This window comes from Emiliania huxleyi, assembly GCF_000372725.1.
Source record: "Emiliania huxleyi CCMP1516 unplaced genomic scaffold EMIHUscaffold_759, whole genome shotgun sequence".
Lineage (NCBI taxonomy): Eukaryota > Haptophyta > Isochrysidales > Noelaerhabdaceae > Emiliania > Emiliania huxleyi.
Genome location: NW_005196317.1, coordinates 1 through 16,435, shown reverse-complemented (window position 1 = coordinate 16,435; position 16,435 = coordinate 1). Strand labels below are relative to the sequence as shown.

The 16,435-nt window shown below is 67.6% G+C and overlaps 4 protein-coding genes across 4 annotated transcripts in view; 3 read left to right on the top strand and 1 right to left on the bottom strand.

Moving 5' to 3' along the window:
• EMIHUDRAFT_120990 (hypothetical protein) overlaps positions 1 to 561 on the top strand; it is a gene marked incomplete at both ends in the record, with an annotated part of 1,842 nt that extends 1,281 nt beyond the window's left edge. Inside the window, one exon of the mRNA XM_005760414.1 lies at positions 78 to 561. Coding sequence (XP_005760471.1) covers positions 78 to 561 — 484 coding nt within the window. The remainder of the gene's footprint in view (positions 1 to 77) is intronic.
• Positions 562 to 1,737: 1,176 nt separating this feature from the next.
• EMIHUDRAFT_425400 (hypothetical protein) lies at positions 1,738 to 3,273 on the top strand (the record flags this gene model as incomplete). The annotated part of the gene is made up of 4 exons (XM_005760413.1): positions 1,738 to 2,189; positions 2,381 to 2,441; positions 2,592 to 2,652; positions 2,931 to 3,273. The coding sequence occupies 4 exons, from the start codon at positions 1,738 to 1,740 to the stop codon at positions 3,029 to 3,031; spliced, it is 675 nt and encodes a 224-aa protein (XP_005760470.1). The 3' UTR covers positions 3,032 to 3,273.
• A 399-nt stretch (positions 3,274 to 3,672) lies between these two features.
• EMIHUDRAFT_120988 (hypothetical protein) lies at positions 3,673 to 4,509 on the bottom strand (the record flags this gene model as incomplete). Its single annotated transcript, XM_005760412.1, has 1 exon — positions 3,673 to 4,509. The coding sequence occupies one exon, from the start codon at positions 4,507 to 4,509 to the stop codon at positions 3,673 to 3,675; it is 837 nt and encodes a 278-aa protein (XP_005760469.1).
• Positions 4,510 to 14,668: 10,159 nt separating this feature from the next.
• On the top strand, positions 14,669 to 16,208 carry EMIHUDRAFT_249269 (hypothetical protein; the record flags this gene model as incomplete). Its single annotated transcript, XM_005760411.1, has 3 exons — positions 14,669 to 15,072; positions 15,566 to 15,644; positions 16,044 to 16,208. The coding sequence occupies 3 exons, from the start codon at positions 14,669 to 14,671 to the stop codon at positions 16,206 to 16,208; spliced, it is 648 nt and encodes a 215-aa protein (XP_005760468.1).
• Between the last annotated feature and the right edge of the window lie 227 nt (positions 16,209 to 16,435).

Below are 16,435 nucleotides of genomic sequence, written 5' to 3'. Positions count from 1 at the left end.
GTTTTCCTTTTCCTGCCCGGCCGCGCGCGCTGTGCCAGTCTCCACCGTTCGATGACGTCTTCTGGTGCTGCTGCAAGCTCCTACTCGGTCCCGAGCCCCTTCACCTTGGGCGGAATGCAAGCATTCCTCGACGGGAGGACGCTGTCGAGGATTTCGCCCCGCTCGATTTTCGCGAACTACCAGACGCTTACTGTGGCACCCTGCGACGATCTCGACCCGGAGGAGGTTCACGAGACGTGGTACCTGGACTCGGTGAAAGAGGAGCTGAAGGAGGCGCAGGAACGCGCCACTCGTTCCGAGGCCACAGTTAAGTCGCTCGAGGCGCAGCTCAAAAGCGCGCACCGCTCGCGCGAGGACCAGGTCGCCGTGCAGGCCACCGTCATCGAGTCGCTGCAGAAGACCATCAAGGCGTACAAGGAGGCGGCCGAGCAGCAGCGCGCCACGGCGTCGCCGGGCTGCCCCGTGCGCCTTGGCGAGGCCGCGTCTTGCCTGGGGCACTGCTGCGTCGGCTTCAGCGGGGTGGTGGGGGCCTTCGTCGCGTGCCGCAAGGCGCGCGACTGAGCGCCGCTGTCCGCCAGATACGTTCATGCTCGCGTCGCCGCACTCCTCCCTGCACTCTCTGCTACTCTGTCCCTCCGCGTTTTCTGTCGTGTTCCTGTTGGGTCTGTACAGTGCGCCGCGCGCGCTCTTGCGGGTGCGCCGCGCTCACTCGAAAATGTGCGCTCGTACCGAGCGCATCCCTATCATTGAAGTAGAAACCCGAAACCGAGTTACGAGTTACGGCGGCGCAGCTCGATTTGGGCGTTTTGCCGGCCGCGCGAGCGCGCGAGTGTCGCGAGTGTGCGCCCTCAGCGAGCCGTCACAGCTCGACGCTCGCGCTGTCGGCGAGAGAGCATGAAAAAGAATTAAGAAGTCGCCACCATCCCGCGAGGAGCGCTCCCGCTTGGCTTGCCATATAGAGGGAGCGGACCGTGAGTTGAGGAAATCGGAGGACGCGACCCACTTCGCCACAGACGGTCCCGCGCCTCGCCGCTAAGACGGGTATACGACCGCGGCTCGTGTGCGTGTACCCGTCTTTGTCCGGAGTGAAAAGTCCAACGCGCTCGTCGGTGACGGCGTCCTCCAACCTGCGCCGCGCTCGGCGAACCTCGACAGCGCTTTCGGTGGCATGCAGCTCTTTGCGCCTGAAGCCTGGAGAGCAGCTCCTCTGCTGTTCACACACTCTGCACAGTTGACACAGCCTACTGTGCGGCTGCCACAGCTGTCACAGCGATGGGCTCGCCCTCACTGGCCCTCAGTCACTTGTGCTGCGGCTTGTGTGAGCGACACTGCTCGGCGACTGCCGGCACACTGTGAGACCATGGGTGTGAGGTAAAACCACGCTACCAGCGCTTGGTCACATTAGCCCCGAGGTCAGATCCTTCTACTCTGTTGATGACAAGACTTGTCTACTGGCTAAAGCCGAGCAGGAGGGCCCAGCGCACAACCCCTGGTCAACTCAGGGTCCACACCCCGTACTTTCGGATTTGAAAAGAATTTTACAAGTCTCCCTCGCACAACACAGCGCTCACAGCTGCCCGAACTACACACACCGAGGTACTCCGCCCGTCGCGCCGCAGGGCCGGCCAGCAGCCGGGCGTGCCCTCCGCTGCTTGCCGCCCCGCTCCCGGCTGCTGACGCTCGTCGCCTCGCCTCCGCCCTCGCAGGCCGCTGCGAGGCCACCTGGCGCGGCGAGCGATGGTGGCGATGAACGTCTTCCGGCTGCTGGGGGACACGTCTCATTTGCTCTCCTTCATCGTGATGTTTTGGAAGCTCTTCACCTCCAAGAGCGTCGCTGGCATCTCGCTCAAGACACAGCTGCTATACGTCATCGTATTTTGCTTTCGATACCTCGACATCTTTTGGAACTTTCTCTCCATCTACAACACAATCATGAAGGTCATCTTCATCTCGTCGTCCGTGGCGGTGGTGTACGTGATGAAGTTCGGCGTGCCGCACAAGGACACCTACTCGCAGGAGGACGACGCCTTCCCCATCGCCTACCTGGTTGCTCCGGCCGCGCTGATGGGCGTCGCCTTCAACCAGGACCACGAGTCACCCTTCGAGATGTGCTGGGCCTTCTCCATCTACCTCGAGGCGGTGGCCATTCTGCCGCAGCTCTTCATGCTCCAGAAGCAGGGCGGCGCGGAGTCGCTGACGGGCGCGCGCCCACGCAGCGCCACGCAGCGCCACGCAGCGCCACGCAGCGCCACGCAGCGCACGCCCCGCAGCCGCGCCCGTGCCCCGCTGCTGTTGCGGCCAGCTAGCGCCGCCCCGAGGGCCACCCTCCGAGGCGAGCGCGCGGCCAGCGCGGCGCGACCGCCCTCGCCTTTGGTGGCAGGCCACTACATATTGCTGCTGGGGCTGTACCGCCTCTTTTACATCCTCAACTGGATCTACCGGTGCCCTCTCACCCTCCCGACCTCCCCGCCCCTTCCCGCCGCCACCCCTGCCAGCAGTAGAGCTGACCTCGCGTGGCCTCGCGCCGCTTCGGGCTCCGCCGCCCCGGCCTCGCCCCACCCCGCCCCCTGTGTGTGGTGGTGCCACCGCAGCTACGCGACCGAGCCGCACTACATGCAGCTCATCGTCTGGATCTCGGGCACTGTCCAGACGGCGAGTCGCACCCGCCCCTCTCCTCCGACGCCCGCACGCTCGATCCCCTCTCTCCCCTCTCCTACCCGCCCCTCTCCTCGCCGCCTCTCTCCTACCCGCCCCTCTCCTCGCCGCCTCTCTCCTACCCACCCCTCTCCTCGCCGCCTCTCTCCTACCCGCCTCTCTCCTCGCCGCCTCTCTCCTACCCACCCCTCTCCTCGCCGCCCCTCTCCTCGCCGCCCCGCGCGGCGCCCGATCCGCGCGGTCCCGTGCCACACACGGCCGCCCGACGTGCGCAGGCGCTCTACCTCGACTTCTTTTACACGTACATGAAGTCGAAGCGAGAGCGCGGCATCGACGCGCCCATCGAGATCGACTCGGTCTGAGTTGCGGCAGGTAGAGGCCGCGGGAGGGGAGGGAGAGGGAGAGAAGGGAGAGAGGGAGCGGGCGGGAGGGGGGGTCAGATCGGGGAGGAAGAACGAGCCGGCGGAGAGGCAGGGCACGTGCAGGCGGCGGGCGCGCCGTCTCGTACTCTCGTGCGGGTGTCAACGGACAAGGGACATCACACACCGGCGCGCGGAGTGGAGAGAGATGCCGAAGTTACCGAGAGATATTGAGTTCAATAAAAAATATCCCGGTGTCTCCCGTTCTCCCGGTATCTCCCGGATCCCGCGGTATCTCCCGCCCAGTGTCCTGCGGTATACATCGGATACCGCGACGGGGCAACAAGTGTAAGTATCAAGCGTTTGAGTATTCAATTTGTATTCCGAAGGCGAAGCGCCGCGCGAAAAAGCGTGGTCCGTGGAGCGAAGCCGAACAGAAAAAAGCGTGGAGCGAGGATGAGGCAGAAGACCGTGCGAACATATAAATGGGGCAAAAATAAAAAAAAGATACCGAGAGATATATACCGTGTCCACCACAGCACTCACACCAGCGAGGGATTGCTCACCTCAGTGGAGGGTGCCTCGCGCTACCGAGGGGGAGCAGGGGAGAGAAGCAAGCGAGCCCCTCCCGTCTCGGCTCAGCCGGTCGCGGTCGCGGTCATGCGTCCAGGGAGAGCGTGGATAGCGTCCGCGGGATCCGCCGCGCGATGGGGAAGCAGGCTGCCCACCACGGCCGCCGCACGGGCTTCACCGGCTCCGGAGCGAGAGGGAGAGGGTAGCCGAGCGACGAGGAGAAGCCGTGGAAGGCCTTCTCTTCCTCGGTCTCCACCTCGGCCTCCACGCGCACCTCTCCCTCGTGCAGCAGGTAGCCGGCGAGCTTCGACTGCTGCCACAACCGCCGGCGTTCGTCGATGGGCACGCGGCTCCAGCCAGCCGCGTCAGCCTGCTGCGCAGAGAGGCGCGCGCACGAGCCGCCAAAGGCCGTCGGCAGGCTCTCTGGGCCGGCGAGCTCAGCGATGGCGGCTGCGGATGTGGCCGGCTCCTCCACCCTGATGCGTCCGCGGATGTCCTCGGAGATCCACCTCTTGACGAGGCCGTAGCCGCGGGCAAAGGCGGCCGGCGCGTTGACGCAGAGGATCGTACCGACAAGGTTCGGGTAGTGAGCGTCGAGTGCGAGGCACTGCGACAAATAGCGTCCGATGAAGCGGAGGGAGATCATGTCGTGCCGCAGCGAGCCGTAGCAGAGGACAAACGAGACGCGGGCGAGCGAGCCCGAGGCGGCAGAGCTTTGATCGGCGGCGGCGGCGTTGCACTCGAGCAGGCTGAGCATGCCCCGCAGGTACTCGTCCGGGCTCAGGGCGCGCATCAAGCTCTGCGGGTCCAGGTCGTCATGGGCCACAATGTTGAGAGGGCCACCGTCGCGAGCGCTGCCGTGTGCCGGCAGAGCTGGCATCTCCCGCAGGAGGGTGGGGAGGACGGGCGAGATGTCCATCATCGGCGCGCCGCTAAGCGCGGCCGTCCGCACCGCGAAGCACCCCTTCTCCGCGCGCCAGCGAGTGGATGCGGCCAGCTTGGTGGCGGCAGCCTCTGGGCGGTCGAAGGCTAGGAGCCACCGGAGAAGGAAGATGTCGGTGAAGGCGTCCTCGACACCGCCCGCGCCAAGAAATGCAGCGCGCAGGGTCGCGAGCGCGGCCTCGTTGGCCTGGAGGTCCTCTGCCAGCGAGCTTCCCGCCGGGAGTTGGGCAGCTTCGGACACGGCTGGATTGTCGCCGTGCACGGGGTTGATATTGGTGGCGGGAGCGCAATCATCGCTCTCGCCCTGATCGTTGGTGAGCTGGTGCAGAAGCGTGTAGTCGTCGAGCAGCAGCAGCAGCAGCAGCGTCAGCGGCGTCGCAAGCAACGCGAGCGCGAGTGTCGGGGAGGAGTTTCTGGTAAAATTCGTTCTCAAATTCTTTTAGTGCCAGTGCGCGCCAGTCCCGTGCCCAGTGGAGAGAGAGAGAGAGAGAGAGAGAGAGAGAGAGAGAGAGAGAGAGAGAGAGAGAGAGAGAGAGAGAGAGAGAGAGAGAGAGAGAGAGAGAGAGAGAGAGAGAGAGAGAGAGAGAGAGAGAGAGAGAGAGAGAGAGAGAGAGAGAGAGAGAGAGAAGAGAGATTTTCTTTTTTCCGCCGATAACGATTGGGGTGGGGGCCCCCACTCGTGGTAGGCCACTAGTTTATCGTAGGGTACTCACGGATACCTCTCCTGAGTCCCTCTCGTGTGCCCTCGCGCACATCGCATGCGGTCTTCACTCAGCCTCCGCTGCTGTGAACACCAAACTTGCACTTCAGCTGGTGCGCGCTTTCGCCGCCTACTTTCGCGAGCGCGCTTGGCCCTTGCTCCTCATGCGCGGCGCTCTCGCTGCGCTCTCTCCCTGCTCATGGGACCTGATGCCGCGCCACCTCTGTGGCCGCTCCATCCTCTCTGACGGCGCCAGCCCTCCGGCTGCGCCATCTCTCTTTGGAGTGAGCCTCGTCTCGCTCTTCGTCTACTCGAGCCTCGTCTCGTGTGCCGCCTCGTGGGCGGCGTGGCGCGGCGGGCGGCTGTCTCTGCCGCCGCCTCGTGTGAGCCTCGTCTCGCTCTTCGTCTACTCGAGCCTCGTCTCGTGTGCCGCCTCGTGGGCGGCGTGGCGTGGCGGGCGGCCGTCTCTGCCGCCGCCTCGAGTGAGCCTCGTCTCGCTCTTCGTCTACTCGAGCCTCGTCTCGTGTGCCGCCTCGTGGGCGGCGTGGCGTGGCGGGCGTCTGTCTCTGCCTCCGCCTCGAGTGAGCCTCGTCTCGCTCTTCGTCTACTCGAGCCTCGTCTCGTGTGCCGCCTCGTGGGCGGCGTGGCGTGGCGGGCGGCTGTCTCTGCCGCCGCCTCGAGTGAGCCTCGTCTCGCTCTTCGTCTACTCGAGCCTCGTCTCGTGTGCCGCCTCGTGGGCGGCGTGGCGGGCGGCTGTCTCTGCCGCCGCCTCGAGTGAGCCTCGTCTAGCTCTTCGTCTACTCGAGCCTCGTCTCGTGTGCCGCCTCGTGGGCGGCGTGGCGGGCGGCTGTCTCTGCCGCCGCCTCGAGTGAGCCTCGTCTCGCTCTTCGTCTACTCGAGCCTCGTCTCGTGTGCCGCCTCGTGGGCGGCGCGGCGTGGCGGGCGGCTGTCTCTGCCGCCGCCTCGAGTGAGCCTCGTCTCGCTCTTCGTCTACTCGAGCCTCGTCTCGTGTGCCGCCTCGTGGGGCGGTGTGGCGTGGCGGGCGTCTGTCTCTGCCGCCGCCTCGAGTGAGCCTCGTCTCGCTCGTCGTCTACTCGAGCCTCGTCTCGTGTGCCGCCTCGTGGGCGGCGTGGCGGGCGGCTGTCTCTGCCCGCCTCGAGTGAGCCTCGTCTCGCTCTTCGTCTACTCGAGCCTCGCCTCGTGTGCCGCCTCGTGGGCGGCGTGGCGTGGCGGGCGGCTGTCTCTGCCGCCGCCTCGAGTGAGCCCCTCGTCTCGCTCTTCGTCTCCTCGAGCCTCGTCTCGTGTGCCGCCTCTTGGGCGGCGTGGCGGGCGGCCGTCTCTGCTGCCGCCTCGTGTGAGCCTCGTCTCGCTCTTCGTCTACTCGAGCCTCGCCTCGTATGCCGCTTGTGGGGAGCGTGGCGTGGCGGGCGGCCGTCTCTGCCGCCGCCTCGTGTGAGCCTCGTCTCGCTCTTCGTCTACTCGAGCCTCGTCTCGTGTGCGCTTCGTGGGCGGCGTGGCGTTGCGGGCGGCTGTCTCTGCCGCCGCCTCGAGTGAGCCTCGTCTGGCTCTTCGTCTACTCGAGCCTCGCCTCGTATGCCGCTTGTGGGGAGCGTGGCGTGGCGGGCGGCTGTCTCTGCCGCCGCCTCGTGTGAGCCTCGTCTCGCTCTTCGTCTACTCGAGCCTCGTCTCGTGTGCCGCCTCGTGGGCGGCGTGGCGTGGCGGGCGGCTGTCTCTGCCGCCGCCTCGAGTGAGCCTCGTCTCGCTCTTCGTCTGCTCGAGCCTCGTCTCGTGTGCCGCCTCGTGGGCGGCGTGGCGTGGCGGGCGGCTGTCTCTGCCGCCGCCTCGAGTGAGCCTCGTCTCGCTCTTCGTCTACTCGAGCCTCGTCTCGTGTGCCGCCTCGTGGGCGGCGTGGCGGGCGGCTGTCTCTGCCCGCCTCGAGTGAGCCTCGTCTCGCTCTTCGTCTACTCGAGCCTCGTCTCGTGTGCCGCCTCGTGGGCGGCGTGGCGTGGCGGGCTGCTGTCTCTGCCGCCGCCTCGAGTGAGCCTCGTCTCGCTCTTCGTCTACTCGAGCCTCGTCTCGTGTGCCGCCTCGTGGGCGGCGTGGCGGGCGGCTGTCTCTGCCGCCGCCTCGAGTGAGCCTCGTCTAGCTCTTCGTCTACTCGAGCCTCGTCTCGTGTGCCGCCTCTTGGGCGGCGTGGCGGGCGGCTGTCTCTGCCGCCGCCTCGAGTGAGCCTCGTCTCGCTCTTCGTCTACTCGAGCCTCGTCTCGTGTGCCGCCTCGTGGGCGGCGCGGCGTGGCGGGCGGCTGTCTCTGCCGCCGCCTCGAGTGAGCCTCGTCTCGCTCTTCGTCTACTCGAGCCTCGTCTCGTGTGCCGCCTCGTGGGGCGGTGTGGCGTGGCGGGCGTCTGTCTCTGCCGCCGCCTCGAGTGAGCCTCGTCTCGCTCGTCGTCTACTCGAGCCTCGTCTCGTGTGCCGCCTCGTGGGCGGCGTGGCGGGCGGCTGTCTCTGCCCGCCTCGAGTGAGCCTCGTCTCGCTCTTCGTCTACTCGAGCCTCGCCTCGTGTGCCGCCTCGTGGGCGGCGTGGCGTGGCGGGCGGCTGTCTCTGCCGCCGCCTCGAGTGAGCCCCTCGTCTCGCTCTTCGTCTCCTCGAGCCTCGTCTCGTGTGCCGCCTCTTGGGCGGCGTGGCGTGGCGGGCGGCTGTCGCTGCTGCCGCCTCGAGTGAGCCTCGTCTCGCTCTTCGTCTACTCGAGCCTCGTCTCGTGTGCCGCCTCGTGGGCGGCGTGGCGTGGCGGGCGGCTGTCGCTGCTGCCGCCTCGAGTGAGCCTCGTCTCGCTCTTCGTCTACTCGAGCCTCGCCTCGTGTGCCGCCTCTTGGGCGGCGTGGCGTGGCGGGCGGCTGTCGCTGCCGCCGCCTCGTGTGAGCCTCGTCTCGCTCTTCGTCTACTCGAGCCTCGTCTCGTGTGCCGCTTCGTGGGCGGCGTGGCGTGGCGGGCGGCTGTCTCTGCCGCCGCCTCGAGTAAGCCTCGTCTCGCTCTTCGTCTACTCGAGCCTCGTCTCGTGTGCCGCCTCGTGGGCGGCGTGGCTGGCGGCTGTCTCTGCCGCCGCCTCGTGTGAGCCTTGTCTCGCTCTTCGTCTACTCGAGCCTCGTCTCGTGTGCCGCCTCGTGGGCGGCGTGGCGTGGCGGGCGGCTGTCTCTGCCGCCGCCTCGAGTGAGCCTCGCCTCGCTCTTCGTCTACTCGAGCCTCGTCTCGTGTGCCGCCTCGTGGGGCGGCGTGGCGGGCGGCTGTCTCTGCCGCCGCCTCGAGTGAGCCTCGTCTCGCTCTTCGTCTACTCGAGCCTCGTCTCGTGTGCCGCCTCGTGGGCGGCGTGGCGGGCTGCTGTCTCTGCCTCCGCCTCGAGTGAGCCTCGTCTCGCTCTTCGTCTACTCGAGCCTCGCCTCGTGTGCCGCCTCGTGGGCGGCGTGGCGTGGCGGGCGGCTGTCTGTGCCGCCGCCTCGAGTGAGCCTCGTCTCGCTCTTCGTCTACTCGAGCCTCGTCTCGTGTGCCGCCTCGTGGGCGGCGTGGCGGGCGGCTGTCTCTGCCGCCGCCTCGAGTGAGCCTCGTCTCGCTCTTCGTCTACTCGAGCCTCGTCTCGTGTGCCGCCTCTTGGGCGGCGTGGCGTGGCGGGCTGCTGTCTCTGCCTCCGCCTCGAGTGAGCCTCGTCTCGCTCTTCGTCTACTCGAGCCTCGTCTCGTGTGCCGCCTCGTGGGCGGCGTGGCGTGGCGGGCGGCTGTCTCTGCCGCCGCCTCGAGTGAGCCTCGTCTCGTTCTTCGTCTACTCGAGCCTCGTCTCGTGTGCCGCCTCGTGGGGCGGCGTGGCGTGGCGGGCGGCTGTCTCTGCCGTCGCCTCGAGTGAGCCTCGTCTCGCTCTTCGTCTACTCGAGCCTCGTCTCGTGCGCCGCCTCGTGGGGCGGTGTGGCGTGGCGGGCGGCTGTCTCTGCCGCCGCCTCGAGTGAGCCTCGTCTCGCTCTTCGTCTACTCGAGCCTCGTCTCGTGTGCCGCCTCTTGGGCGGCGTGGCGTGGTGGGCGGCTGTCTCTGCCGCCGCCTCGAGTGAGCCTCGTCTCGCTCTTCGTCTACTCGAGCCTCGCCTCGTGTGCCGCCTCGTGGGCGGCGTGGCGTGGCGGGCGGCTGTCTCTGCCGCCGCCTCGAGTGAGCCTCGTCTCGCTCTTTGTCTACTCGAGCCTCGTCTCGTGTGCCGCCTCGTGGGCGGCGTGGCGTGGCGGGCGGCTGTCTCTGCTGCCGCCTTGAGTGAGCCTCGTCTCGCTCGTCGTCTACTCGAGCCTCGTCTCGTGTGCCGCCTCTTGGGCGGCGTGGCGGGCGGCTGTCTCTGCCGCCGCCTCGTGTGAGTCTCGTCTCGCTCTTCGTCTACTCGAGCCTCGCCTCGTGTGCCGCCTCGTGGGCGGCGCGGCGTGGTGGGCGGCCGTCTCTGCTGCCGCCTCGAGTGAGCCTCGTCTCGCTCTTCGTCTACTCGAGCCTCGCCTCGTATGCCGCTTGTGGGGAGCGTGGCGTGGCGGGCGGCCGTCTCTGCCGCCACCTCGTGTGAGCCTCGTCTCGCTCTTCGTCTACTCGAGCCTCGTCTCGTGTGCCGCCTCGTGGGCGGCGTGGCGGGCGGCTGCCTCTGCCGCCGCCTCGAGTGAGCCTCGTCTCGCTCTTCGCCTACTCGAGCCTCGCCTCGTATGCCGCTTGTGGGGAGCGTGGCGTGGCGGGCGGCTGTCTCTGCCGCCGCCTCGTGTGAGCCTCGTCTCGCTCTTCGTCTACTCGAGCCTCGTCTCGTGCGCCGCCTCGTGGGCGGCGTGGCGTGGCGGGCGGCTGTCTGTGCCGCCGCCTCGAGTGAGCCTCGTCTCGCTCTTCGTCTACTCGAGCCTCGCCTCGTGTGCCGCCTTGTGGGGAGCGTGGCGTGGCGGGCGGCTGTCTCTGCCGCCGCCTCGAGTGAGCCTCGTCTCGCTCTTCGTCTACTCGAGCCTCGTCTCGTGTGCCGCCTCGTGGGCGGCGTGGCGGGCGGCTGTCTCTGCCGCCGCCTCGAGTGAGCCTCGTCTCGCTCTTCGTCTACTCGAGCCTCGCCTCGTATGCCGCTTGTGGGGAGCGTGGCGTGGCGGGCGGCTGTCTCTGCCGCCGCCTCGAGTGAGCCTCGTCTCGCTCTTCGTCTACTCGAGCCTCGTCTCGTGTGCCGCCTCGTGGGCGGCGTGGCGGGCTGCTGTCTCTGCCTCCGCCTCGAGTGCGCCTCGTCTCGCTCTTCGTCTACTCGAGCCTCGCCTCGTGTGCCGCCTCGTGGGGCGGCGTGGCGGGCGGCTGTCTCTGCCGCCGCCTCGAGTGAGCCTCGTCTCGCCCTTCGTCTACTCGAGCCTCGTCTCGTGTGCCGCCTCGTGGGCAGCGTGGCGTGGCGGGCGGCTGTCTCTGCCGCCGCCTCGAGTGAGCCTCGTCTCGCTCTTCGTCTACTCGAGCCTCGTCTCGTGTGCCGCCTCGTGGGCGGCGTGGCGTGGCGGGCTGCTGTCTTTGCCTCCGCCTCGAGTGAGCCTCATCTCGCTCTTCGTCTACTCGAGCCTCGCCTCGTGTGCCGCCTCGTGGGGCGGCGTGGCGGGCGGCTGTCTCTGCCGCCGCCTCGAGTGAGCCTCGTCTCGCTCTTCGTCTACTCGAGCCTCGTCTCGTGTGCCGCCTCGTGGGCGGCGTGGCGGGCTGCTGTCTCTGCCTCCGCCTCGAGTGAGCCTCGTCTCGCTCTTCGTCTACTCGAGCCTCGCCTCGTGTGCCGCCTCGTGGGCGGCGTGGCGTGGCGGGCGGCTGTCTGTGCCGCCGCCTCGAGTGAGCCTCGTCTCGCTCTTCGTCTACTCGAGCCTCGTCTCGTGTGCCGCCTCGTGGGCGGCGTGGCGGGCGGCTGTCTCTGCCGCCGCCTCGAGTGAGCCTCGTCTCGCTCTTCGTCTACTCGAGCCTCGTCTCGTGTGCCGCCTCTTGGGCGGCGTGGCGTGGCGGGCTGCTGTCTCTGCCTCCGCCTCGAGTGAGCCTCGTCTCGCTCTTCGTCTACTCGAGCCTCGTCTCGTGTGCCGCCTCGTGGGCGGCGTGGCGTGGCGGGCGGCTGTCTCTGCCGCCGCCTCGAGTGAGCCTCGTCTCGTTCTTCGTCTACTCGAGCCTCGTCTCGTGTGCCGCCTCGTGGGGCGGCGTGGCGTGGCGGGCGGCTGTCTCTGCCGTCGCCTCGAGTGAGCCTCGTCTCGCTCTTCGTCTACTCGAGCCTCGTCTCGTGCGCCGCCTCGTGGGCGGCGTGGCGTGGCGGGCGGCTGTCTCTGCCGCCGCCTCGTGCGAGCCTCGTCTCGCTCTTCGTCTACTCGAGCCTCGTCTCGTGTGCCGCCTCGTGGGCGGCGTGGCGTGGCGGGCGGCTGTCTCTGCTACCGCCTCGTGTGAGCCTCGTCTCGCTCTTCGTCTACTCGAGCCTCGTCTCGTGTGCCGCCTCGTGGGCGGCGTGGCGTGGCGGGCGGCTGTCTCTGCCGCCGCCTCGAGTGAGCCTCGTCTCGCTCTTCGCCTACTCGAGCCTCGTCTCGTGTGCCGCCTCGTGGGCGGCGTGGCGGGCGGCTGTCTCTGCCGCCGCCTCGAGTGAGCCTCGTCTCGCTCTTCGTCTACTCGAGCCTCGTCTCGTGTGCCGCCTCTTGGGCGGCGTGGCGTGGCGGGCGGCTGTCTCTGCCGCCGCCTCGAGCGAGCCTCGTCTCGCTCTTCGTCTACCCGAGCCTCGTCTCGTGTGCCGCCTCGTGGGCGGCGTGGCGTGGCGGGCGGCCGTCTGTGCCGCCGCCTCGAGTGAGCCTCGTCTCGCTCTTCGTCTACTCGAGCCTCGTCTCGTGTGCCGCCTCGTGGGCGGCGTGGCGTGGCGGGCGGCTGTCTCTGCTACCGCCTCGTGTGAGCCTCGCCTCGCTCTTCGTCTACTCGAGCCTCGTCTCGTGTGCCGCCTCTTGAGCGGCGTGGCGTGGCGGGCGGCCGTCTCTGCCGCCGCCTCGAGTGAGCGCGTCTCGCTCTTCGTCTACTCGAGCCTCGTCTCGTGTGCCGCCTCGTGGGCGGCGTGGCGTGGCGGGCGGCCGTCTCTGCCGCCGCCTTGTGTGAGCCTCGTCTCGCTCTTCGTCTACTCGAGCCTCGTCTCGTGTGCCGCCTCTTGGACGGCGTGGCGTGGCGGGCGGCTGTCTCTGCCGCCGCCTCGAGTGAGCCTCGTCTCGCTCTTCGTCTACTCGAGCCTCGTCTCGTGTGCCGCCTCGTGGGCGGCGTGGCGTGGCGGGCTGCTGAATCTGCCGCCGCCTCGAGTGAGCCTCGTCTCGCTCTTCGCCTACTTGAGCCTCGTCTCGTGTGCCGCCTCGTGGGCGGCGTGGCGTGGCGGGCGGCCGTCTCTGCCGCCGCCTCGAGTGAGCCTCGTCTCGCTCTTCGTCTACTCGAGCCTCGTCTCGTGTGCCGCCTCGTGGGCGGCGTGGCGTGGCGGGCGGCTGTCTGTGCCGCCGCCTCGAGCGAGCCTCGTCTCGCTCATCGTCTACTCGAGCCTCGTCTCGTGTGCCGCCTCGTGGGCGGCGTGGCGGGCGGCTGTCTCTGCCGCCGCCTCGAGTGAGCCTCGTCTCGCTCTTCGTCTACTCGAGCCTCGTCTCGTGTGCCGCCTCGTGGGCGGCGTGGCGTGGCGGGCGGCTGTCTCTGCCGCCGCCTCGTGTGAGCCTCGTCTCGCTCTTCGTCTACTCGAGCCTCGTCTCGTGCGCCGCCTCGTGGGCGGCGTGGCGTGGCGGGCGGCTGTCTCTGCCGCCGCCTCGAGTGAGCCTCGTCTCGCTCTTCGTCTACTCGAGCCTCGTCTCGTGCGCCGCCTCGTGGGCGGCGTGGCGTGGCGGGCGGCTGTCTCTGCCGCCGCCTCGAGTGAGCCTCGTCTCGCTCTTCGTCTACTCGAGCCTCGTCTCGTGTGCCGCCTCGTGGGCGGCGTGGCGTGGCGGGCGGCCGTCTGTGCCGCCGCCTTGTGTGAGCCTCGTCTCGCTCTTCGTCTACTCGAGCCTCGTCTCGTGTGCCGCCTCTTGGACGGCGTGGCGGGCGGCTGTCTCTGCCGCCGCCTCGAGTGAGCCTCGTCTCGCTCTTCGTCTACTCGAGCCTCGTCTCGTGTGCCGCCTCTTGGGCGGCGTGGCGTGGCGGGCGGCCGTCTGTGCCGCCGCCTCGAGTGAGCCTCGTCTCGCTCTTCGTCTACTCGAGCCTCGTCTCGTGTGCCGCCTCTTGGGCGGCGTGGCGTGGCGGGCGGCTGTCTCTGCCGCCGCCTCGAGTGAGCCTCGTCTCGCTCTTCGTCTACTCGAGCCTCGTCTCGTGTGCCGCCTCGTGGGCGGCGTGGCGTGAATGTAGGCTTCACGCTGGGGTCGCTCCTCGTCACGAGCGCATCTGCCCCTCTTCTGGCTTCATTGGGATGCGAGGTCCGTCTGCACCCGCTCCCTCCACTCTGCGTTGGGATGTCAGGTACTGCGTAGCTCTTCCGTTGTGGAGGCACGCGACTCCAGACTGACCCTTTACGCGCCAATGTATCACACCTCACGGTGCTGATGCTTGGTTCATGTGGAGAAGCCGAGATAAACTAGTCCGCCGATAACGATTGGGGTGGGGGCCCCAACTCGTGGTAGGCCACTAGTTTATCGTAGGGTACTCACGGATACCTCTCCTGAGTCCCTCTCGTGTGCCCTCGCGCACATCGCATGCGGTCTTCACTCAGCCTCCGCTGCTGTGAACACCAAACTTGCACTTCAGCTGGCGCGCGCTTTCGCCGCCTACTTTCGCGAGCGCGCTTGGCCCTTGCTCCTCATGCGCGGCGCTCTCGCTGCGCTCTCTCCCTGCTCATGGGACCTGATGCCGCGCCACCTCTGTGGCCGCTCCATCCTCTCTGACGGCGCCAGCCCTCCGGCTGCGCCATCTCTCTTTGGTTCCCACCCACCCTCTCCTTGGTGGCATGCTAAGCTCTCACGCTATCATGGGATCCACCGTGGCTCTCACGGCGAAGTCAGCTCGAGCCTCTGCTCGCGTAATGGGTCCTGTCGTCGGCCCATCTTACCTCTCCCCCCTCTTTATGCGGGGGAGACTCCCGCGTCGTTTACGCGGCGGTAGGTGCTCCACGTGTGGTGAGCTCCACCTCTCTCTCTACTTGGTCTGAGGTGCGAACCCTTACGGCGCCGCGGCCGGCTGCAGGACGTTGAGGTTACCTCCGGACCTGCAGTTCGTCCAAGCTGTTTGAGTCCCAACCCTCCGCCTTTAGTGGCAAGACCCCGGGGGATGTCAGGTACTGCGTAGCTCTTCCGTTGTGGAGGCACGCGACTCCAGACTGACCCTTTACGCGCCAATGTATCACACCTCACGGTGCTGATGCTTGGTTCATGTGGAGAAGCCGAGATAAACTAGTCTGCTCGGGATCTTACGTTCGTCCAGTGGGACATATGCGGCTCTCTTCACTAACGGCCTGCGGCCCCGGCGCGGCAGCGGAGCTTGCCAGTAAGGTGCGTGCGCTCAAGGCGGATGCTGTCGTCTGGTTCACCGAGTCCTCGCAGCCGGCGGAGCTCGCAGTCGCTCTCGCCGACTCTGCAGAGAGCGTCGTCGGAGCAGTCACGACGCAAGGCCTCATCGGCGGCGGCGGAGAGCACAGCCGGTCGCTCGGCTCCGCGTCGATGCCCGGAGTGCCGTACTCCTTTTCTCCGTCGCCCGAGGCGGAGCGGACAGTCGCGCTTGCCATCTCCGGACTCAGCGGCGGCGCGAGCCTGCTCCCGTGGCACTCGCCGCCGGACGGCCTGCCCGATCTCCCAGAGGCCTTTTGGACTGACCACGCTGTCGCGCCGCCCGAGATGTCTCCACACCTGCTGCTGCTCGCGGCGCCGCCGTCCTCGAGCTCGTTTGGCGTCGAGCGGTGGCCGGGCCTAGACATTTCGGCCACATGTCGGCCTGACCCTCTGCCACACCTCGGACCGATCTCGGCCTCACCTCGGCTAAACTCGGCCAGAGACCTACGCCTCGGCCGCATCTGAACTAGGTGGCTCAGCCGACTCGACTCGGCGCTGCCGTGGGCGACCAAGGTATCTTGGGTGTATATCTCGGAGATATCTCTGTCTCGGGTGTATATCGGATAAATTGACTCCGATACACCGCGGGTACATCTCGGGTACATCTCGGCTCCACTTGGCTCTCTCGACGGCCTCACGGTCGGATCTGTCACGTCTCAGCGATCAAGTGCTCACTTGATGGCAGGTCGGCGGCCTCACGGTCGGCTACAGCCTGCCAATTAATTATTAATAATTGATAATTAATAATTAACAGGTCGGAGGCCTCACGGTCGGCGACAGTCGCTTCTTCGTCGGGGCGACAGAGCACGACGGCGGCGGCGTCGGCCTCGCGCTCTGCGGCGTCGACCTCGAGCCGCTCGTGTGCCAGGCGCCTCGGCGAGATCTCGGCGGAATCTCGGAGGAGTCTCGGAGATGGCCGTCCCGCCATGGGCACGGCCGCTTGCGCTTCTGCAGACGTGTGCTTTTCAATGCTTGTGGTGCCTGTGCGGCACCCCGTGTGCCTCTGGCCCCTGATTCATATCAGTCTGTTAATCAGTAGAGTCTCTTATGCGGTTATGTGCCTCTCGCTCGTGCCACGATCACACACACACACACACCGCTCACCCACGCGCACCGGGCCTTGCACTTTGAATGCCCGTGGGGCTCCTGTCGTGTTAGACGTGGAGGGTTGCCCCCCCCGCCCCCCCCTTGCGCCCCACCCCACCTCGCGGTGTGTGCGGAGAAGTTTACCTTCCCTTACGGCTTTACCTTACCTTAGTCCTTACCTGCCACGATCACGCTCTTCTCGTGCCACGATCACGCGAAACTTCTGTTTCTCTCACGCGAAAAAACTCACGCCCCGCTGCTCCCCGCTCCGCGCCCTCGATGCACCGATGCACGATGGCGGGTCGGGCGTCGGCGCCGCGTCGTTGTGATAAACTAAGCCGTAATTGGCGAACTCTTAAGAGTAGAGAGAGCGCACCCCCCCGCGGCAAGACGGTAGAGATCTAGACGCCCGCCGCGCGCGCGCATCGCTTTGTCCGGGCCGCCCCAGCTGCCTGCCCCCATATCCCAACCGCCGGGCGCCAGCTGCCGCGCGCAACAACGACCGGGGGCGGTGCCGATGTAGCTACCTCCCGTCCGCCGCTGCCGCCCGCGGCCCGCCGCGCC